At 47.1% G+C, this 24,473-nt stretch overlaps 1 protein-coding gene across 1 annotated transcript in view; it reads right to left on the bottom strand.

Moving 5' to 3' along the window:
- Window positions 1-3,948: 3,948 nt before the first annotated feature.
- Window positions 3,949-24,473, bottom strand: part of ccdc135 (coiled-coil domain containing 135) — a 97,419-nt gene continuing 76,894 nt past the window's right edge. The window contains exons 13-18 of the mRNA XM_061272158.1: window positions 19,931-20,149; window positions 19,748-19,858; window positions 19,396-19,506; window positions 4,859-5,053; window positions 4,353-4,492; window positions 3,949-4,260 (exon numbers count right to left, since the gene is read on the bottom strand). Of these exons, the coding sequence (XP_061128142.1) occupies window positions 4,152-4,260; window positions 4,353-4,492; window positions 4,859-5,053; window positions 19,396-19,506; window positions 19,748-19,858; window positions 19,931-20,149 (885 nt within the window). The 3' untranslated portion in view covers window positions 3,949-4,151. The remainder of the gene's footprint in view (window positions 4,261-4,352; window positions 4,493-4,858; window positions 5,054-19,395; window positions 19,507-19,747; window positions 19,859-19,930; window positions 20,150-24,473) is intronic.

Consider the following 24,473-nt stretch of genomic DNA (forward strand, 5'->3'; position numbering starts at 1 on the left):
TTTTTAAATATTTATTTAGGAACTCAGAACATGTAAACACAAATACCAGTACATGTCAAACATTGCTCTGAAGAAATACAGCAATAAAATGTAAGGTTTTGTGTGCTTTGGAATTTTTGGATTGACCGTGTGTGTGTGTGTCAGAGTCAGAGTCAGCTTTATTGTCAATTCCTTCATGCCAAGACACACAAAGAAATCGAAATTACGTTTCCCCTATCCCACGGTGACGAGACACAGTACACGATAAACATACAGGTAAACAACGCAAGAATAAAAACAAGAAGGCACAAACAATGTACAATAAGAGTGATGAATAAATAATAAACACCTAACAGTAAATAAGAGGAGCAAAACGGAGCAAGAGGGCACAGCAGACAGTCAGAACAAAGCACAAAAGTACAGGACGCCACGCAGAAGGGGGGAGAGAGTTCAGGACCCAACAGCCTGGAGATCACAAACTCCGCCAGTGGCGAGCAGTGCTCGCTAGGGATGGGCGATACCAATGATTTTGGAATCGATCCGATACCAAGTATTTCCTACCCAAAATACCCGATATTCGATCCGATATCGATACCGGAAGTGTAATTTCCCGCCAAAAAGACAATTTAATGCAGTGGCATTCTTTCTCTTGGAGAGTCATCTATTGAATTTTGTAGAAAAAAGTATTACGTCATGTACATGTATTATTAACCTTTTTAGACATTAGTGCATTAGTGGAAGATGCATATTAATAGTATAACTTTAATAAAAAGGAGCTATTCTTTACTCTCTTCTCTCTCTCTCTCTCTCTCTCTCTCTCTCTCTCTCTCTCTCTCTCTCTCTCTCTCTCTCTCTCTCTCTCTCTCTCTCTGTTGTTGGGAAAAAGTTTTGTCTTTTAGTATAATCTAAAAAGAGACATGGTACCAACAGAGATGCAGGGCTTAATCGTCATGAGCAGCAAAACTATCAATTTGTAAAGCCACTGGATACTTACATTTAATATTGTAATACTTTAGTGTTGTTTATAGGAAGTGGAGTTACAAATAAAACGTATGGCGTTCGACCACAAATTGAAAAGGGGAAAACTTTATTTATAAATGACTGACTAAAGCGTAGTAATTATTGCTTCAAATAGCACATCAACCACAAATGCTTACGATTTTTGGTTAGCACCTGATACCTGGATATGTCTTGCCTTTCTGAAACGCTGCTTCTAAGGTACTTTGGTACCTTAGCCTCGGTGTGGCTGCCTTAGTGTCTGCGGCACGTTTCAACTGCAGCTCTTCATGAACCGTGGGGTGAATTTTGCTTAAATGTTTTGTCAAGTTTGTGGTGTTGCCACAATAATTAATTGATTTGTGACATATTTCACATTTTGCCTCGTTGTTGTTAAGTAAAATATAATATCCCCAAACCAGACTTCTCTTGCGTTCGGACTGGGCCGCCGTCGTGGCCATGCTTGTTTGTGTTTGTTTGGATTGGAACGGGGGGCGGAGAGGAGGGCTTGGCTTGTGAGAAAAGGGGGCGGGAGCAGAGCAGAGCAGGATACGCCGGTGCAGCAGGCGGAAGGAAAAGTAGTGCTAGCATGAGTGCAAGTCGTCAAATTGGTGCAGAAAAAAATGAGGAAAAATATAATTAAATAATTGTAAGTATCGATATTTTAGCTAGGGGGATCGATACTCAAAAATAAGCAGCCTGGATCGATATATCGATATTTTGGTATCGATCCGCCCATCCCTAGTGCTCGCATACCACCACAGAGTCCCGCCGGCACCCTCAGTCACGGATGTAGACGCACATCCCACCTCCTTGCGACTTTCCCCCTCGTACAATGGCCCGGTCCGCCCAATAGCACGGTAGTCGCTCCAGATGCACAGCAGAGTCCGTAATGATAACGGTCAACCAAGTCCCAGTGAACACGAGCACACAGCAGTTACGCACTGTCCGGTTCGTAGATCTCAGCAGGCGAAAGCAAACCATGTTGATGTCCAGCGACCGAACATTCGCCAGAAGAATGGAAGGCACGCCCGGGCGAGCTGGGTTGGCCGCCAGCCTGGCCCGGACGTCCCCGCTCTCGCCCCTCTTCAGCCTCCTCGCACACCGCTTCCGACGCTTACCAACCGGGGGAGGAATAGCAGGCGAGTCCGGCGACGCTTCAGGACGGAGCAGACCGAGCGCCTTTAATCTCCCCGCTTCAAAGTCCAGAACGCCACAAAACTCGCTTTCGCCGATGTCGAGCAGAACCAGCACTTGTAGCACAACCCAGTACGACGAAACGAACACACAAAACTGTCGGACAAACCCACATTAAACGACAAAACAAAACACCGTTTGGGACAGAGAGAGGCCGCTGCGTGTGCACACGCCGCCATCTTACTTCCTTACACACATTTACAGCCCCCACACACACCGAATCACCCATAATCAGCACCCTCTCCCAAAATCTCCTGGGAACTTGCCCCACCCTAAAGACTCATCACCCATCAAACTTGGCCCACACCGGCATGTGCAACTGAATATAAGCTGACCAAAGAACCTTGAACGTTGCATTTTCGGAATTGAGACTTTATGCTCTTGAGCATGGTCGCACGAAAGGCCCAGTGCTGTATTGTACTTTCCTGAAAACAGAGCTTTCTTAACAAGAATTGTGATTGAACTCAACCAACCTGTGTAAGTCAAATTTCTGCTTCAGTGTCTAAGCATTTTCCTAAATCTGAAGAAATCAAACGAGCACGCAGTGAGTACCGTTTTTTTCCGTGTATAGTGCGCCCCCATGTATAGTACGCACCCCTAACAATGGCATGCTGATGCTGGAAAAAAGCTTGTACCCATGTATAATACGCACCCAATTTTTATGAATTTTTTTTAAAAAAAATTTAAATTTTTTTTTTTTTTTTTTTTTTAAGTCCCAAAGATCGTCACACACGCAGGGAGGCAATGGGTCCCATTTTTAAAGTCTTTGGTATGGTCTTAACTAGGCTGGATGTCATTTTTTTTGTTGGCGTTGATTTCTCCGACTGCCCCTAAACGCACCACCGCGCTCCGTGCGCACACGGCGGCTCTGTATGGGAGAGACGTTGAAGAGGAATAAAAACACCCTTGGAAACCAAAACTTGCCCCTCGTCGTGACTCGGAGCCGCAACAAATGTTTCGGATTTGTGTAGGGTACATTGTGACAGACGGCAAACTAGCAGGTGATCGAGCGAGCGTCTGATACAAGAGCATTGCGGTCGTATGGAGCGTGTTTGAAATGAACAGCAGAGACGAAAGGAACAAGGCAAAGTGTTGTGAAATAAAATATTACCTGTAATACGCATTTTGTTATTTGCTGATTGAAACTGCTAATTAAACTGTGAATTGAAACTAATAGGTGGAGAACTGAACTCTCGCTCTTTATATAGCTGACGTGTCTTGCGCAACCGTTCTGCGCATCTGTAATGGCGGCCTCCGTATGACGTCCGGTCCGCGATGGAGATTAAAAAACAAACAATATTTGACAATAACACACCATCGAGGATTGCACCATCGCATCAAACGATGTGTCGTCAATTATGAATTTTACTAAGTGTGTTGGGCAGGATGGCTGAATGCGATGCGCGATTGACAACAAACAAGAAGAAAGGTGAGTTTTATTTCGGGGGAGATTTGTCATGTCTCGTCCCCAGTTTTGCTATGTGTCTAGGTTGCCATAGTTTCTGTTCGTGTCACCCCGCTCTTCCTGTGTCACATCAATCGATGTAACGTGTTTTGTATTTAAGTCCTGTCTGCCCCTCGCTCACCGTTGGATCATTGCATGTGTTACTGTCATTCTGTTCCTGTCTTTGGTAATGTCACCCTGTCTTTTTGTTCCACGACTTTGTCGGTCAGTCCTGTTGTTGGTTTTGTTGTACCATGACTTTATTTAAAAAAAAAAAAAAAAAAAAAAATTTAAAAAAAAAAAAAAAATTTTTTTTTTTCTTTGTACCCATGTATAATACGCACCCCAGATTTTAGGACAATAAATTAGTAAAATATTGCGCACTATACACGGAAAAAAACGGTAAATTGGATAACAGGTGATTGGCAATGGCTTTTGCCATGAGGCGCAGATAGCGCGCTCCCTAAATTGTGGACAAAATCCAACAAAACATCCATCATTATTCTTGAGTCTATTAATCAATCACAGCATTAATTTATATATTATGTGTGTGTGTTCTGCTGAGTAGGTAAGGGGCCAGCCTGGGGTCTTGTTTGAGCCTCTGGTCCAGTGCACGATACCTCTGAGCTGCTGATCTCTTGTGCCTGCAAACACCCTTGTGTCATTCATATAGCTGTGTGTGCGTGTGGTTGCGTGCGTGCGTGTGTGTGCGTGTGTGCGTGTGTGCGTGACATACATGCTGAGTCGTTTCTGGGCGATGTGTATCTGAGAGGTGTGCTGGGCGCAGTAGGCTTGATACTCCTTCTCCTCCTGGTGGCTCATGTTCTGCTGGTCCTCCTGGTAATGTTCTTGTATTTTCTGTAGCGCCTGTGTGGCCTGCACGCATGCACACACACATATAGCACACCGGTTGACATTTGACTGACTGCCAGAGAAGTTATCATGAATGTCACAGACTTCCTAATAATGTGACCCCCTCATGTCACCAAACTATAAGGTAACGAAAATCAGAAACAGCGATTATTTTGATGTGTCATAGGTTAGCATTGTTTACTTATTTCGGGCCCTTTTTTGTTATTGACGCAAAACATGCAAGTGTTCAATGTCCTTTTGGAAGAGGCTGACCGAAGCCCTTTTTAAAATAACATGAACAGACAGACACACAAACGATTGAAATATTGACTAAAAATTCTAAAGCTGAAAAGAAAAAAAAAATTTGGTATTCTTTCTAATGTCAGTTACCTGGTCGTGACGTTCCTGGATAAGTTGTGCCTGTGCGACCATACGCTCCTTAAATTCTGTCAAACTATCATTGTATAAACGCTCTGCGTCATCAGCCCGCACAATTTCGATGTCACATAGTCGCCTGAGAAAGGGAGCCAGGAAGTCATTTTCCTTCTCCTGTAACCACCGCTGTTCCTCTGTTGCCACACGTTCCTAAGCGACACAGACATGCACACACAAAATGTAAAATGAAGAATGGGGAGCTGCAGGCTGTGAGAGGAGCGTTCAACGAACGAGTACAATGAAACATTGGCTAATAAGTAATAAGTAAAATGGCATATACCATAACTAAATTTCAGACAAGCGTACAATCCTGGTGGATTAAACCTTTTAAACCCTTGTTATTGTGCATTACAAACATTAGTGTCTGTGAATCATGCTCCTCGCTGCTGTTTCTTTTTCATCTTTTTTGTCATCTTCTTCTTCTTTCTTCTTCTAAAAGACGAAGAATCACTGACGCCCGAAGTAGCCATGGCAGTTTACGTTTGGTTTCAACAATAGCTACAACAAGGACTTAAAATGTGCATTAATTCACTAGGATTGTACCTTTGGCTAAAGATGTGGAATTATGGTTAAGATAAAATTCAAGGGAAAGTAAAAAAAACATTGTCCCTGTACTGCTGACTTTTGTTTAAATGTGTGTGCTAATGTGCTTTTCAGTAAACTGTAGTGTGGAGAGGAAGACGTTTTGCTCAAATTTCAAAATCTTGAAGCTGATCATTCTAATATTTGCATCAGGTGTTTGAAGCTGACATAAGTAGAGATGTTCACAAGAACTTTGAAGAATGATTGCAATTTCAAGATATCGAGCGACGTGGAGCTTGTTTACAAGAAGCATCCTAGTCATACGGTTACCATGCATTGGGAAGTGGCTGCAAACAGAACAAAACGTCTGTTTGAAGCCACATAAATAAGAGTGTGTCCACCCTCTTTTACCAAAATGCGACAAACCTTATTTGTGTGTAGGTATTGATACTATAACTTGTCGCCGGCCACTTTTGTTGTCCTCCGACTCCACTAGATTAACAGGAAGCGAAGTGAAATATTTTCTCTTAAAAGCGGCCACACTTGGCATTCCCACATTGTTAAAGTCCTTAACTGTCATAGAAAGTGGAGCCTTTTGATGTACGTGCATATACGTTATAAATTGGTAGATTTCAATTAAATGAGGCAATATAACTTGCAAGCAAAAAAGGCGCTGGACTGTTTATCGTTCCGCTGACTGACTGCTGTCCATAGAGACGCTGACAAGTGCAGCAGTCGTGAAAAACCTTGTTTAAAGCTCCAGCTTTACCACACAGATACAGAGTAGAGTTACCACAAAATAAGTTCTGATCAGTCTGTTTATAGTATCAATAGACAATTTAGCAGCAATTCACTTCACTTTTAACACTGTTTCGTCATGATGTTAACATTTTGCCACATTTCAGGCTTCAAACATAAAGATATAAAATTTAAATTTTTTGTCAAGAATCAACAACAAGTGGGACACAATTGTGAAGTGGAACGAAATTTATTGGATAATTAAAAAAATTTAACAAATAAAAAACTTAAAAGTGGGGCGTGCAAACCTCCGTGAGTCGTCACCTTATCGTGGTGGAGGGGTTTGCGTGCCCCTATGATCCTAGGAGCCATGTTGTCTGGGGCTTCATGCCCTGGTAGGGTCACCCATGGCAACGGGAAAAAAACGAAAAAAGGGTCCTAGGTGAGGGGCCAGACAAAAGCACGGCTCAAAAAAGCACTCTGATGAAAAAATATATATGGACACAGATTTCCCTCGCGCCGGACGCGGGGTCACCGGGGCCCCCTCTGGAGCCAGGCCTGGAGGCGGGGGCTCGAAGGCGAGCATCTGGTGGCCGGGCAGGTGCGGGTATACTTATTCCCCCCCCGGCTGGGCGCCTGCACATTGGGGTTCACCTCCCTCCGCCTTCGAGTAAAAAAACGGGTCCTGACTGTTGTTTGTGTCTATGCACCAAACGGGAGCTCAGAGTACCCACCCTTCTTGGAGTCCCTGGAGGAAGTGTTGTAGAGCGCTCCTTCTGGGGACTCCATCGTTCTACTGGGTGACTTCAATGCTCACGTGGGCAATGACAGTGAGACCTGGAAGGGCATGATTGGGAGGAACGCCCCCCCCCCCCCCTCGATCTGAACCGGAGCGGTGTTCTATTATTGGACTTCTGTGCTCGACACGAATTTTCTATAATGAACACCATGTTCAAACATAAGGGTGTCCATGTGTGCACTTGGAACCAGGACACCCTAGGCCGCAGTTCGATGATCGACTTTGTAGTCGTGTCATCGGATTTGCGGCCGCATGTTTTGGACACTCAGGCGAAGAGAGGGACGGAGCTGTCAACGGATCACCACCTGGTGGTTGGTTGGCTCCGATGGTGGGGGAAGATGCCGGTACGACCTGGCAGACCCAAACGCTCTGTGAGGGTCTGCTGGGAACGTCTAGCGGAATCCCGTCAGGAAGAGCTTCAACTCCCACCTCCGGCAGAGCTTTTCCCACGTCCCGGGGGAGGCGGGGGACATTGAGTCCGAGTGGACCTTGTTCCGCGCCTCCATTGTTGAGGCGGCTGACTGGAGCTGTGGCCGTAAGGTCATTGGTGCCTGTCGTGGCGGAAATCCCCGAAGCCGCTGGTGGACACCGGCGGTAGGGATGCCGTCAAGCTGAAGAAGGAGTCCTATCGGGCCGTTTTGGCCTGCGGGACTCCGGAGGCAACTGACAGGTACCGGATGGCCAAGCGGAACGCGGCTTCGCCGGTTGCTGAGGCAAAAACCCGGACGTGGGAGGAGTTTGGTGAGGCCATGGAGAATGACTTCCGGACGACTTCGAGGAAATTCTGGTCCACCATCCGGCGTCTCAGGAGGGGGAAGCAGTGCAACGTCAACACTGTTTACAGTGGAGATGGCGTGCAACTGACCTCGACTCGGGACGTCGTGTGTCGGTGGGGAGAATACTTCGAAGACCTCCTCAATTCCACCGACACGCCTTCCATTGTGGAAGCAGGGCCTGGGGACTCTGAGGCGGACTCTCCAATCTCTGGGGTCGAAGTCACTGAGGTAGTTAAAAAGCTCCTCGGTGGCAAGGCCCCGGGGGTGGATGAGATCCGCCCGGATTTCTTAAGGGCTCTGGATGTTGTGGGGCTGTCATGGCTGACACGTCTCTACAACGTCGCGTGGACATTGGGGACAGTGCCTCTGGATTGGCAGACTGGGGTGGTGGTTCCCCTCTTTAAGAAGGGGTTAGCACGGCTCAAAAACCTGGAGGGCGTGTTCCAATTACAGGGGAATTACACTCCTCAGCCTCCCTGGTAAGGTCTATTCAGGGGTGCTGGAGAGGAGGGTCCGTCAGGAGGTCGAACCTCTGATTCACGAGGAACAGTGTGGCTTTCGTCCTGGCCGTGCAACAGTGGACCAGCTCTTCACCCTCAGCAGGATCCTCGAGGGTGCATGGGAGTTTGCCCAACCAGTCCACATGTGTTTTGTGGACTTGGAGAAGGCGTTCGACCGTGTCCCTCGGGAGGTTCTGTGGGGGTTGCTTCGGGAGTACGGGGTACCGAGCCAACCGATATGGGCGGTTCGGTCCCTGTATCACCGATGCCAGAGTTTGGTCCGCATTTCCGGCAGTAAGTCGGATTCGTTCCCAGTGAGGGTTTGACTCCGCCAAGGCTGCCCTTTGTCACCGATTCTGTTCATAATTTCTATGGACAGAATTTCTAGGCGCAGCCGAGGCGTTGAGGGTGTCCGGTTTGGGGACCTCAGCATCGCGTCTCTGCTTTTTGCAGACGACGTGGTGCTGTTGGTTTCTTCAGGCCGTGATCCCCAGCTCTCACTGGAGCGGTTCGCAGCAGAGTGTGAAGCGGTCGGGATGAGGGTCAGCACCTCCAAATCAGAGTCCATGGTCCTCGATCGGAAAAGGGTGGAATGCCCTCTCTGGATCGGGGATGAGATCCTGCCCCAAGTGGAGGAGTTTAAGTATCTTGGGGTCTTGTTCACGAGTGAGGGGAGGATGACAGGCGGATCAGTGCAGCGTCGGCAGTAATGCGGACTCTGTACCGGTCCGTCGTGGTAAAGAGAGAGCTGAGCCAAAAGGCAAAGCTCTCAATTTACCGGTCGATTTACGCTCCTACCCTCACCTATGGTCACGAGCTATGGGTCGTGACCGAAAGAACGAGATCCCGGATACAACCGGCCGAAATGAGTTCTCCCTTAGAGATAGCGTGAAAAGTTCGGTCATCCGGGAGAGACTCGGAGTACAGTCGCTGCTCCTCCACGTTGAGAGGAGCCAGATGAGGTGGCTCTGGCATCTCATCAGGATGCCTCCCTGGGGAGGTGTTCCGGGCATGTCCCACCGGTAGGAGACCCCGAGGACGACCCAGGACGCGCTGGAGAGACTATGTCTCTCAGCTGGCCTGGGAACGCCTTGGGATCCCCCGGGATGAGCGAGATGAAGTGGCTGGGGAGAGGGAAGTCTGGGAGTCCCTCCTGAAGCTGATGCCCCCGCGACCTGACCCCGGATAAGCGGAAGAAGATGGATGGATGGATGGATGGATGGATGGATGGATGGATGGATGGATGGATGGATGGATGGATGGATGGATGGATGGATGGATGGATGGATGGAAGTGGGGCGTGCAATATTATTCGACTGATTGTTGTCCTATGGACAGACTCTCCCACCTCAGCTGTAGTTATCTGCAGTTCATCCAGAGTGATCATGGGCCTCTTGGCTGCATCTCTTTGTTTGAGATGAAAGTTTGGAGGGACGGCCGGGTCTTGGTAGATTTGCAGTGGTCTGATACTCCTTCCATTTCAATATAATTGCTTGCACAGTGCTCCTTGAGATGTTTAAAGCTTGGGAAATCTTTTTGTATCCAAATCCCAACTTTAAACTTCTCCACAACAATATCTCGGACCTGCCTGGTGTGTTCCTTTGTCTTCATGGTTCTCTCTGCGCTTTAAACAGAACCCTGAGACTATCAAAGAGCAGGTGCATTTATACGGAGACTTGATTACACACAGGTCCATTCTATTTCTCATCATCAGTCATTTAGGACAACACTGGATCATTCAAAGATCCTCACTGAACTTCTTGAGTGAGTTTGCTGCACTGAAAGTAAAGGGGCCGAATAATATTGCACGCCCCACTTTTCAGTTTTTTATTTGTTAGAAAAGTTTAAATTATCCAATCAATTTCGTTCCATTTCACGATTGTGTCCCACTTGTTGATTCTTGACAAAAAATTACAATTTTATATCTTTATGTTTGAAGCCTGAAATGTGGCGAAATGTTGAAAGGTTCAAGGGGGCCGAATACTTTCGCAAGGCACTGTTTATATGTATATATATATGTCCATCCATCCATCCATTTTCATTGTACCGCTGTATCCCCACGGGGGTCGGGGGCTTGCTGGAGCAATCCCAGCTGTCATCGGGCAGTAGGCGGGGGACACCATGAACTGGTTGCCAGCCAATCGCAGGACACACAGAGACGAACAACCATCCGCACACGCACTCACACCTAGGGGCAATTTGGAGCGCACAAATTTGGAGCGCACAATCAGCCTACCAAGCATGTTTTTGGGGATGTGGGAGGAAACCGGAGCACCCGGAGAAAACCCACGCGGACACGGGGAGAACATGCAAACTCCACACAGGGAGGGCCGGAGGTGGAATCGAACCCGCGCCCTCCTTACTGTGAGGCGGACGTGCTAGCCAGTGCGCCACCATATATATATATATACACTACCGTGTTCTCCATGGATCGCCACCTTGCCGTGGTGGAGAGCCTTGCGTGTTCCGATGAACCTAAGAGCGATGCCGTCCGGAGTCTCGGCTCCTGGTAGGTTCAACCATGGCGGTAAGGTCGAAGGGGAGGTTCCAGACAAAGTGCGATCCAAAGACCTCAACGGTGGGAGTGGCGGAGGATGACACTGTGAGTCACAACGGCACTGAAGGCGGACGAAGGCTGCAACAGAGGGTGGTCTCCAATCGTCATGGACTCATGCCATTGGATCCCGGCCCCTTTCTGCCAAGGACCGTGTGGTGGCTGCAGGCGCATCAGTCTCCCCACGTTAAAAGACGTCACGCGCAGGCGTCCTCCTGAAGGGAACGTATTCCATTTTACATCCTGGACAATAAAGTCCTGTGGCGATCAGGAAGTGGTAACGGGGGCAGGACAGTGAGGTCTGGCAGCCCCTAGCCACAACCTGACACACAGGCGGTGGGTGTTAGATTCAGCCGTTAAGTTTTTGGACTGAGGCAGAAGAGCTTCTCGGCAGCTGCACCCATGACTGAGCAGCCCTATTTAGGATCCACTCTGCTCACCCCATTTAGGGGAGGGGGTTAGAAAAGGTACCCTAAATATAGCCTGCCTCACAAAATCCTGTCTGGAATACCGCATCCAGAGGGATCACCATCACGCGGTCAGAAACAAAAACAAAAACATGTACACATTGGAGCCTGGAACGTGCGGACCCTAACGGACAACCAAGCCAGTGATCGACCTGAAAGGCGAACTGCCATCATCTCCAGAGAGCTAAGGAAGTTCCAGATCGATGTCGCAGCACTCTCCGAGACCCGACTAGCAGATGAAGGGCAGCTGAAGGAGGAAAAAGGTGGATATACTTTCTTTTGGAAAGGAAAACCTGCAACTGAGCCAAGAATCCATGGTGTGGGTTTTGCTATCAAGAACCGCCTCATCAACCACCTCCATGAACTCCCTGTGGGCATTAACGAGCGCCTAATGACCATACGCCTGATGCTTGCCAACAATCAGATGGCCACGGTCATTAGTGCCTATGCACCGACACTTGATGCACAGGACGAAGATAAGGAGGCCTTCTACGCTGACCTAGACAAAGTCCTATCGGAAGTCCCCAAGGAGGATAAGCTAATCCTGCTTGGAGACTTCAACGCCAGAGTGGGACGAAACCACCACCTATGGAGGGGTACGCTGGGACGAGAAGGGGTTGGAAACACAAACTCTAATGGCACATTACTACTAACCAAGTGCTCAGAACACAACCTGGTCATCACCAACACACTTTTCCGTCAAAAAAACAAGTTCAAAACATCTTGGATGCATCCTCGCTCCAAACTGTGGCATCTCATCGACTATGTCATTGTCCGCTCTAAAGACCGCCACGATGTCCTAAACACCAGAGCAATGACCAGTGCAGACGACTGCTGGACCGACCATCGCCTCATTCGCTCCATCATGTCCATCCGCCTAATGCGGAAAAAACGGATGCAGAAAAGACAATGTCGGCCAAGAATAAACATCGAGCTGTTGAATGACACCGCCTACCAACAACAGCTGCAGGAGGCTCTTAGTGCAGCGCTGCCCAACCACTACCCAGAGGATACTGAAACACACTGGAGCACACTTTCGACTACCATAATGAACACCTGCAAAAAAAGCCTCGGGCACAAAAAGCAGACGCATCAAGACTGGTTTGATGAGAATGACACTGAGATCCAGCAGCTAATTAACAACAAGCGGCAAGCTTTCATCACCTGGCAAAATGACATCCACTGCAAGGTGAAAAGAGTAGCCCATGCCAAAGCGAAGGCAGCCGTCCAAACACAGGTTAGGAAACTGAAGAACCAATGGTGGACAAAGAAGGCTCTGGAGATCGAGCAGCTTGCTGACTCTGGAAACACGAGAGGCTTCTTTGATGCCACAAGAGCGGTGTATGGTCCCAGCCACCGCTGCCTAACCCCCCTTCGCTCAAAGGATGGCCTGCTGCTGAAGGACAAGGAGGCAATTGCAAACAGGTGGAAAGAACACTACGAGGACCTCTTAAACAGGGACACTACACCTGAGATGGAGGCTCTTGATCAACTACCACAACAGCCCACAGCTGAAAGCATGGGAGAGCCACCCAGCCTGAACGAGCTGCAGGATGCCATTGGGAAGATGAGGAACAACAAGGCTGCTGGGCCCGATGGAATTCCAGCAGAGGTCTTGAAGAAAGGCGGACCCGACCTTCTCAGGCACATCCATGCCCTGCTTCTTAAGATCTGGGAAGAAGAGGAAATCCCTGCGCAGCTCAGAGATGCCTTAATCGTCCCCGTATTCAAGAAAGGAGACAAGGCAGACTGCGGGAATTACCGTAGCATTTCTCTCCTCTCCACCATAGGGAAAGCCCTCGCTCGGGTTCTGGCCAACAGACTCACCCCCCTGTCAGAAATCATCCTTCCTGAGTCTCAGAGTGGATTTCGCCCAAACAGAGGCACCACAGACATGGTTTTCATTGCTCGACAACTGCAAGAAAAATGCCGGGAACAAAATCAACCACTATACATGGCCTTTATAGACCTCACCAAAGCCTTCGATTCAGTTAACCGTCAGGCCCTTTGGCTGGTTCTATCCAAGATTGGCTGCCCAGACAAATACATCCGAGTACTGAGACTACTGCATGATAACATGTCAGCCACAGTGCTCAGCGGCAGTGGAGACGAGACGGAACCCTTCAGGGTTGACACAGGTGTCAAACAGGGATGTGTCATCGCTCCAACACTATTTTCCATCTTTATTGCTGCTATCCTCCGCCATACATGCAAGCATCTGCCCCACGGAGTCAAAATCATGTACAGAACTGACGGCCAACTCCTCAACATCAACCGACTCAGGGCTAAAGGTCAAACCACCACCATATCCATCATGGAGCTGCATTATGCGGACGACAATGCCCTTGTGGCCCTGTCAGAAGTAGACCTACAGAGTATTCTGTCTGCCTTCACGAAGGCATACAAACAGCTTGGTCTGGCCATTAATATAAAAAAGACCCAAATCCTCCACCAACCACTACCAAACTGCAGTTTTCTTGTCCGCCCCCCAAACATCTCTATTGATAACATCCGACTGGAAAAGGTTGACCACTTCCCCTATCTTGGCAGCCTCCTGTCATCGAAAGCCACCATTGATGATGAAATTGACCATCGCCTCAGCTGTGCCAGTGGGGCTTTCTCAAGGCTACGGAAGCGAGTCTTTGAGAATCGTGACCTCCAAGCAAAGACCAAAATCCTGGTCTACAAAGCTGTGGTCCTCCCCACCCTTCTGTATGGGTCAGAAGCCTGGACCACATACAGCAGGCACTTAAGGGCACTGGAGACCTACCATCAGAGATGCCTCCGGAAAATCCTCAGGATCAGCTGGAAGGACCGACGCACCAACACCAGCGTCCTGGAGGAGGCTGGCTTGCCTACCATTACTGCCACCATTGCCCAAAACCAACTGAGATGGATTGGCCATGTAATCCGCATGCCTGACTCTCGCCTCCCAAAACAAGTTCTTTATTCCCAGCTCGCTGAAGGAAAGCGGGCCCCGGGAGGTCAGAAGAAGAGGTTCAAGGACAACATAAAAGCAAACCTGAAGAAGTGTCACATAAACCTTAAAACTTGGGAAGACAAGGCCGCAGACAGGACGACGTGGAGAATCCTTGTCCGTGACGGCGCCGCGCAATATAACGTTGACCTCCACCATGCCGCTCAAGACAAACGCAGATGCAGAAAGGAGAGAGCCCCCACCAAGCAGGCCCAACCCAAACCCACCACCATTACATTCCCCTGTCCACACTGCACCAGAGTTATCGGGTCCAGGATCGGCCTCTTCAACCACCTGAAGACCCACAAAGACCAAGAAGGAGGACCGTCATACTCGACTACGAGTGACCGCCGATGATGATGATGATACACTACCGTTCAAAAGTTTGGGGTCACAAAATTCTTTGAGTGACCCCAAACTTTTGAATGGTAGTGTAAATATTATTATAATAAAATATTATGAATTAAATATTCTAAATTATATTTTATATTTGTATAAGATTATGTATAATCTATGAATATAAGTATACATATATATTATAAGATTTTCTACACAGAAGATTATATATATAATCTATAAATAATTATCTAAATAAATATATACACTACCGTTCAAAGGTTTGGGGTCACCCAAACAATTTTGTGACCCCAAACTTTTGAACGGTATATATATAAAAAAAAAAAATCCCCTCTCACCCTCCGCGGGTGGTCTCCCACTCCAAGCTCGGGTCCTCTACCAGAGGCCTGGGAGCTTGAGGGTTCTGCGCAGTATTTTGGCTGTTCCTAGCACTGCACTCTTCTGGACTGAGATGTCTGATGTTGTTCCTGGAATCTGCTGTAGCCACTCCTCCAGTTCGGGGGTCACTGCCCCAAGTGCCCCAATGACCACGGGCACCACCGAGGCCTTCACTTTCCAGGCCTTCTCAAGCTCTTCTTTGAGGCCCTGGTATTTCTCTAGCTTCTCAAGTTCTTTTTTCCTGATGTTGCCATCGCTTGGTATTGCTATATCCACTACAACGGCCTTCTTCTGCTGTTTGTCCACCACCACAATGTCCGGTTGGTTCGCCATCACCATCTTGTCAGTCTGGATCTGGAAGTCCCACAGGATCTTGGCTCGCCCGTTCTCTGCCACCTTAGGGGGTGCTTCCCACTTTGAACTTGGGGCTTCCAGTCCATACTCTGCACAGATGTTCCTGTACACTATGCCAGCCACTTGGTTATGACGTTCCATGTATGCTTTCCCTGCTAGCATCTTACACCCTGCTGTTATGTGCTGGACTGTCTCAGGGGCCTCTTTGCACAGTCTACACCTTGGGTCTTGTCTGGTGTGGTAGATCTTGGCCTCTATTGCTCTGGTGTTCAGAGCCTGTTCCTGTGCAGCCATGATGAGTGCCTCTGTGCTGTCCTTCAGTCCAGCTTTTTCCAGCCATTGGTAGGATTTCTTGATGTCAGCCACTTCACTTATCTGCCGATGGTACATCCCATGTAGGGGTTTGTCCTCCCATGATGGTGTCTCTAGCCACTCTTCCTCTGTTTGCCATTGTCTGAGACATTCACTGAGCACGTCATCCGTTCGGGCCTTTTCCTTGATGTACTCATGGATCTTGGCTGTTTCATCCCGAACAGTGGCTCTCACACTCAGTAGTCCTCGGCCTCCTTCTTTACGGCTAGTGTACAGTCTCAGGGTGCTGGACTTAGGGTGGAACCCTCCGTGCATGGTTAGGAGCTTCCGTGTCTTGACATCTGTGGTCTGCGTCTCTTCCTTTGGCCATCTTATTATTCCTGCAGGGTATCTGATGACTGGCAGGGCGTAGCTGTTTATTGCCCGGATCTTGTTCTTGCCATTTAGCTGACTTCTGAGGACTTGCCTTACTCGTTGTAGGTATTTGGCTGTGGCTCCTCTCCTTGTGGCTTCATCGAGGTTGCAATTCGCTTGTGGGATACCAAGGTACTTGTAGCTGTCCTCAATGTCTGTTATTGTTCCTTCTGGGAGTGAGACCCCTTCTGTATGGACTACCTTCCCTCTCTTCATCAAGAAATCCTACCAATGGCTGGAAAAAGCTGGACTGAAGGACAGCAGAGGCACTCATCATGGCTGCACAGGAACAGGCTCTGAACACCAGAGCAATAGAGGCCAAGATCTACCACACCAGACAAGACCCAAGGTGTAGGCTGTGCAAAGAGGCCCCTGAGACAGTCCAGCACATAACAGCAGGGTGTAAGATGCTAGCAAGGAAAGCATACATGGAACGTCATAACCAAGTGGCTGGCATAGTGTACAGGAACATCTGTGCAGAGTATGGACTGGAAGCCCCAAGTTCAAAGTGGGAAGCACCCCCTAAGGTGGCAGAGAACGGGCGAGCCAAGATCCTGTGGGACTTCCAGATCCAGACTGACAAGATGGTGATGGCGAACCAACCGGACATTGTGGTGGTGGACAAACAGCAGAAGAAGGCCGTTGTAGTGGATATAGCAATACCAAGCGATGGCAACATCAGGAAAAAAGAACTTGAGAAGCTAGAGAAATACCACGGCCTCTGGTAGAGGACCCGAGCTTGGAGTGGGAGACCACCCGCGGAGGGTGAGAGGGGATTTTTATATATATATATATATATATATATATATATATATATATATATATATATATATATATATATATATATATATATACACACACACACACACACACACACACACACACACACATATATATATATATATATATATATATATATATATATATATATATATATATATATATATATATATATATATATATATATATATACACGTATATATATATATTTATATCTAACGTAAATTAAGTTCTACAACATTTTTATTTCGATCCCCTCCCACCTCATCCAGCGGCCCTGTTTGGGTTGTGACAGAACTTTGCCGTTTCTAGCTACTTCTTCGTGTCGCCGCACCTCCTCCACCACCAAGGTGCGACGCTCAGTTGTAGAAGCCTTCTGCCAGAGAGGTGTCATGGCTCCGAACCCAAATCCTTCTCTTCCTTGGGTGTAGAATGGTGAATCTGGCCCATGTCACTGCTGTGGCAGGTGTCCACTTCCTCACAGTTGCTAGGGTAGGAGCGGCACCTCTTAACCATGGGTCCCGGGATTCAGCTAGGGACATGTCCAGCCTAACCGCAGCCCATACTGGTAACACCCCATACTGGTAACACCACAACTTCAGCTTCCCTGGCAGTGCAGTGTTGTTAATTTGCTTAAGGCCATTAGTCAAATCCTGCTTGAGTAGCTGAAGCTGCTGCGTGTCTTTGAGAACTGCATTATAACACCGACAGAGGCTCTTGATGGGCTTCTCAAGGACTGTTGGAGTTGGTTCACCTCTTAAGTGGCCTTCAATGATGGAGATGCTGCGTGATTTGCTTGGTTTGATTTCCATTCTTGCCCAATGGATGTTTTCTTGGAGTTTCTGAAGCAGTTGTCTGGTGCAAGGTTTTGTTGGTGTAATGATGGTCATGTCGTCCATGTAGGCTCAAAAACTCAATTTGTCAAGAGAGCAGGCATCATCTTCCTGCTCTTTCTTAACCATGAGTGATGCATTGAATATAAGAAAAAGCTGAGTTGACTAACACTGTTGATTAGGCAGATCTTTATCTGCATGCAGCCTTACCTTGATGGCTCAAGAGGCTTCTGCAATGAAGCATTACAGTGGTCAATTTCAACAAAACGAGTCAGCTTCAATGGATCAAAACCAAGTATTATCACTCATTATTGTCTAAAACAGTGGTGCCCAACCACCGGGCCGCGGACCGGTACCGGTCCGTGGGTCACTTGGTTCCGGGCCGCCAAGCCGCACAGAATTTTTTTTTTTTTTTTTATCGACGATCAATTCATTCAGGTCAAGACACTCGTCCCGGTCACGTGACATGTTTCCCCAGTCGAGCCCGCAAAGCTAATATGTGGCGACAGGCTAACTAACCAGGCAATGAAGCATTCAAAACTGCTTCAACACATGGAGACCAAGCATCCTGCAATAAAAGACAAACCTTAATCACTTCGGGTGTCATTGTCTCCGATTACGTCTAGATAGGACCGGCTCGTTTCTGAGAAACAAACTCAGTGCTCCCACTAATTCAACGTAATGGTGAGTTTTATTTTTGTCATTTGTACTTGTTTTTATGTCAGTTGTATCATTTTATTTCATCGTATTTATATATTTATTATAAATGCATTGTTTATTTATTCATATAAATGTATTATTTATTTATATAAATGCCGGTCCGCGAAAATATTTCTGACATGTAACTGGTCCGTGGCGCAAAAAAGGTTGGGGACCACTGGTCTAAAACACAACCAGACTTTACTGTATATACCAGCAATCACTACACCATACAGCTGCAGCAAATAGAAGGTATTTTGCAACACTTCTCAGACATGAGACACAATAAATGTTCTCAAGCTATTTCACCACTTTGATTGATATTGAATTATATTGATATTGCTATAAAATAATATTTTCTTCACCCCGTGAGGTAAATAAACTAAATGAAAGCAAGTCAGTCATTAAATAAGAGATTTTGGGGCCTCCAATATGCCATTTGTATGTGTGGAATGCCATGCACAACACTAAAACACTCGTCGGGACCAATGGCTTTCCCCATGCTAGCCCCGTGGTGACCATCTGCACGTGCCCCGGCTGGGTGCCCAGGACGCTGCTCACACGTTTGCCTGCTTTGTGATGTTTTCACCGATTCACGACCACGGTCCATTGGGCGCCGTTGAACTGGACTGCCCTTACACCTGTCAATGGACCCCGTGGAGGCTTTTGTGTGTTTTGGGGTGTTCTCTTGTATTGGGGGTGCTGGTTGGCCGCTGTTACTTTTTTCCTTTGTCTTTTTAGCTTTGATTTGCTTTGATGGCTTTTATCTTGAGCACTTTCTGACTTTCTTTGTGGCGCCGTTATGTGGCAGCCTTATGAGAGTTATTGAGTTGCGCTCATGCCATCCGTGTCTCTTTTGTATTATTAGGATTAAGATGGCGGCGCCCCAGTCGGCTGCGGCTGCTGCGGCTCTCGACGTTCCTTTCCTTTGTTGAGAGCCGTATGCGACGAAATTTCGTTTAGTGTGCACCAAGTGCTTACAAAATGACAATAAAGTCTGTCTAAGTCTCTAAGTCTAAGTCTAAAACAAACCATTTCCTCTCTGAGATTGCGGGCCTTGGCAGCGCCAGTCGTGGTCCACGGTGAGAAATGAAGAAGAATGTCTGTCTCCTCCTGCTCCCGGCAGACCACAATGTCTTGCACCTGTGCACACATTAGCTACATTACTGCGTATCATCACAGTGCCCAGATACAAGGCAAAATACCCCCCCCCTGAGGCAGTTAGCATCCTGTATGATATCAGAACAGTCTGACTGGATGCTATCAAATAAGACTGTATGATTCTCAAAAAGGTTATTCTGGAGGTGGAAGAGAGGCATATGGGAGCTTTAAACCCCCCCAACATTGTGAAGATCATCTTTTTTCATCAACCAAGTGCTCTCACCTCTTTCTTAGAACTCATAATTTGGAGCGCTACGTCCTTCTCAGCTTTGACAAGGTCTGAGAGAAGGTCATACAGAGCCAGAGTGTGGAGCGGCTTCTTGGCAGGATCTACCTAAATGGACAAAAACAATGTCACCGTGCTGCACTTGTCCACTGACAAACACACAAGAAAGGGTATGCATACATGAAAGCCAGAAACCATGTCAGCCCTGAAGTCCTCAGCCTTGTGTTGATGGTCACTTGAGTCTCGCGGCTTGATGAAGGTCCTCATGCACGGGACGAAGCGGTGCTCCTCCAGATGATATTTCACCTCTATCCTCCTCTGCGAAGCCATAAACACTCGCTCGGCCACATCGTTGTTGGCATCCTTGTTTGGATTTCTGTGGAAGCGCTCCAACACTTTCTACGCTCGGTCGCAGGCGCACGCACGCACGCACACACGCACGTACACACGCACGGACACACACACACACACACACACACACAAACGCAATCAAACAAGATTCAGTAACGAAATCGTATCATAAATTCTGATTCTTGATGGCATTACTGCATCTGTCACACACAGAAAGCTTGTTTTGTACCAATTAATTACATACATGCAAACTTTCCCGATTTGGGCGAGACTCCCAATTCTCAACACTGTCTCCCACCTGCCCCCCGATCTGTCTTTTCTTGCGCTAATCTCCCGATTTTACAGTGAAGTAAGTTTACATTATGGGTAATGTGACGTAACACCGCTCCTCCTTGCTGCGCAGCCAACCAAACTGTTTCCCTTTGCTGTCAAATGCTAAAATTTATACCAAACTAAATTTTTCTGTCAGCTTGGTCTATTCAAATCGGTACTCATTTTTTAATTGATAAAAATATATATCCTTTGGAATTATCTGTTTGAGGCTAAATGCTACATTGCGCAAAATATTAACATGAAGCATTGACGTTGTTACTGCAAATTGCTGTTCATTATTGTATTCAGATCTCAGTGTTATTCATGTCATTGGCAAATGCAGTTGTGCACTTACTACATGAAACTTACGTACAGTTTCTGTACTTACATCGTGATATAAAATCAATACGTGGCCCCCTGGCACTGTCGCAGGGACCTGCGCACCCTGGACCGAGCCACAGAAATGAAATGCGTACGAACGGGAACGCACATATGATTGGGTGCGAGTGCATCTCCCCCGTCCCCTTCGAGTTTACGTGCACATAGGTGTCTGCACAGCAAGGACTAAGGCGACACTAAGATCAGAGCCGTTGCACAGGGAAAGGCAAAAGAACCAACGTGTCACGACTCGGCCCCGGTTGCTTTATTATGTCTGTTACCATGGTTTCTGTTCGCGTCGCCCCCCCTGTGTCACCTCAATCAATGTAACCACAGTCACCTGCCTCTTGTTACCTGTTTTGTATTTAAGTCCTGTCTGCCCCTGTCGGATCATTGTTGTCATCATGTTTTGATGTCTTCACGTCTGTAGTCTTCTTGTCTCACGTCCCGGTCAGTCAGTGCAGTTATTGTTTTGTTAAGTTGTGTCAGTTTGCCTTTTGAGTTTACTCAATAAACCCTGGTCCAAGCTGCATTTGGTCGCCCTGCTCCATCCGTTCCATGACACAACTGACTACTGTCAATGCACAAACAGGCCTACAAAGAACACCAGAAGGCCTACTCAAAAGTCCTTGGGACTGCACGTGCCCAGTTCTATTCCAATATCATAAACAATACCCCTGGAAATCCAAAACAACTCTTTTCAACCATCAACCACTTTCTCAAACCCCATCACACCACTCCAACAGAATCCTCAGAGGTAGTGTCCAATAACTTTATGACCTTTTTACCGCTAAGGTTTACAACATCCGCACCCAGCTCCTCTCCTCTTCTGGCCCCACCACTTCACCTCCTCCCCCCTTCCTTCCACCCGGGACAGTCCAGCCTCTCCGCTGCTTCTCCCCTATCTTGCAGTCGGAGGTAGAGGACATCATCAAAAAGATGAAACCCTCCACATGTGCCCTGGACCCTTTCCCCACAGCCCTCATTAAACAACAAACCTCAGCCATTAGTCCCCTAATAACCAATGTAATCAACCTCTCACTCCAGTCTGGCTCTGTACCCCCTGCACTGAAGACTGCCATTATTACCCCCCTGCTCAAAAAACCCTCACTTGACCCAGACAATTACAGACCAATATCTAACCTCCCGTTCCTCTCCAAGGTTCTGGAAAAAGTGGTAGCTGCCCAACTTCACACTCATCTTACCCGCAATAACATCGCTGAGAAATTTCAATCCGGGTTTCGCTCTGGCCACAGCACTGAAACAGCACTTGTTAGGGTCACCAACGACCTTCTCATGGCTGCCGATGCAGGCTCCCCGTCACTTCTCATCCTGTTGGATCTGTCCGCTGCATTTGACACTGTCCACCACAATATCCTCCTTAACCAACTTCACCACTGGATTCTCTGGCACTGCTCTAACCTGGCTTCAGTCCTACCTCTCGAACCGGACCGAGTACGTTTCCCTGGGGGGGAAAAAATCAGACACTCACACTGTCACCTCCGGTGTGCCCCAGGGATCTGTACTCGGTCCTACCCTCTTCACTCTCTACATACTACCGCTCGGCAATATAATCAGGAAGTTCGGCATCTCATTTCATTGTTATGCGGACGACACCCAACTATAGCTCAAACTTGACCCCCCGCCCTCCACAACCCAGCCTTCTCCATCTCCCTCATCCATCCTCTCCCTGTGTCTGGAGGAGATAAAGGCGTGGATGAATCTCAGCTTCCTGCAAGTTAACAGTGACAAAACCCAAGCCATGTTAATTGGCACTCCCCATCAGATCCATACCTGCCCAATAACAAGCATCTTATTCGCCGGTCTCACTATTCCCCTCTCAGCCACTGTCACCAACCTGGGTGTGAAACTGGACCCTCAACTCAACCTAGAGTCACACATAAAACACATCTGCAAAACCTCCTTCTTCTACCTCAGAAATATTTCCAAACTCCGCCCCACACTTACCCTGACGGATGCTGAGAAACCTGTCCACGCCTTTGTCTCCTCAAGGCTAGACTATTGTAACGCTCTCCTCATCAGGATCCCTAGCAAGAGCCTCCAGAGGCTTCAGTACATTCAAAAAATCGCTGCTAAGATCTTGTTGAGGGTGCGGAAAAGCAATCACATCACACCCATCCTCCGTTCTCTGCACTGGCTCCCCATCAAATTCCGAATTGATTATAAGATCGCCCTCCTCACTCACCATTGTATCCTCGGACATGCTCCCCCATACCTCAAAGAACTCCTTGCCCCAAAACCTGCCACCCGAAGCCTCCGCTCATCCAATTCACACCTTCTCCATGTTCCGAAAACCAAGCTGCGCACCATGGGCGACCGGGCCTTCTGCCATACAGCCCCTACACTGTGGTACTCCCTCCCCGACCACCTAAGAGCACCCCAATCCACTGACTCTTTCAAAACTGGACTTAAAACTCACCTCTTCACCTTAGCATTTCCGTAATTTCTCTCACATCTTGGTTGTCGTCCAGTTGTTTTATAATAGTCCTTGTTTTGTTTTCTTGTTTTTTATCTGCCATGTAGCACTTTGAGATTCCCCCGAATATAAAGTGCGTTATAAATATAATTTATTATTATTATTACTGGTGAGAACTCTGTCTACTCACTACTAACTCCACAAACACTACTGCGTGTCCGCAAACAGTGATCGCAAACAACAAAAAGACTATGGATTATTATTTTTGATTATGAAATATTTTGTTGTGTATGAAGTTAAATTACAAAAGATAAAACAAAGAATGATTTAATTTGGATTAGAAATCTGACATGATACAACCTGGCCTCTTTACTGCAGTCGAAACACCAATATTACCCTTTTCATTAATACAACAATAACAATAATAAAACAAACTCAATACATATAATAGAAACAATAATTCAACTTTCATAAAATCCTTCATTTAATTTATTATTTTAATCTTTAACTGTCCTGGTAATGCAATTGTAATGGTAATGTTATAGGGGTGTAAATCGCGGGTCTTGTCACGATACAATATCATATTGATACAAAGAACTACGATACGATATTTGCCGATATCTTAAAGCCTGCTGCGATTCATTCACGATATATCACAATATAGTAGGGGTGTAACGATACATCGATACACATCGATTAATCGATATAATGCTCTACGATTTATTGGCATCGATGCTAAAGGTAAACATCGATTTATATCGCCGTGTTTGACCTCGGACATTAGACGCGACTTTATTTTGAAATCCAGTTCATTGTTGCTTGCTTCCTCTTTCCGGGAGCAGGGAGCAGTGCGCGGCGTTGCTGCACGTGAAAGGGGAGTCGACAACTAGTACGCGGCTCCTGGGCTGGTGCTATGGCTAGTGTCCAAAAAGACGAGGAAATTTGCTCCCCTTTAGGCTTCAAGTCATTCGTTTGGAAGCACTTTGGATTCCAAAGAAAAGATGGCTCAACGGACAAGACACGTGCAGTTTGTAAATCCTGCCATGCGGTGATCAAATATTCAGGGACCACAAATCTCGCCGCGCATTTAAAGAAAAAACACGACATCAAAGTTCAGTGTTAAAGTAAGCAATTTGTATACTACAATACTCTTGTCATTTCCAAAATAAAGAGTTTGCAGTACCTTGTTGATTTTGCGTATGAATTGTTGTAAATCAGGATATTGTTCTATATTTTTTATTAAAA

This window comes from Syngnathus typhle, linkage group LG2, assembly GCF_033458585.1.
Source record: "Syngnathus typhle isolate RoL2023-S1 ecotype Sweden linkage group LG2, RoL_Styp_1.0, whole genome shotgun sequence".
Lineage (NCBI taxonomy): Eukaryota > Metazoa > Chordata > Actinopteri > Syngnathiformes > Syngnathidae > Syngnathus > Syngnathus typhle.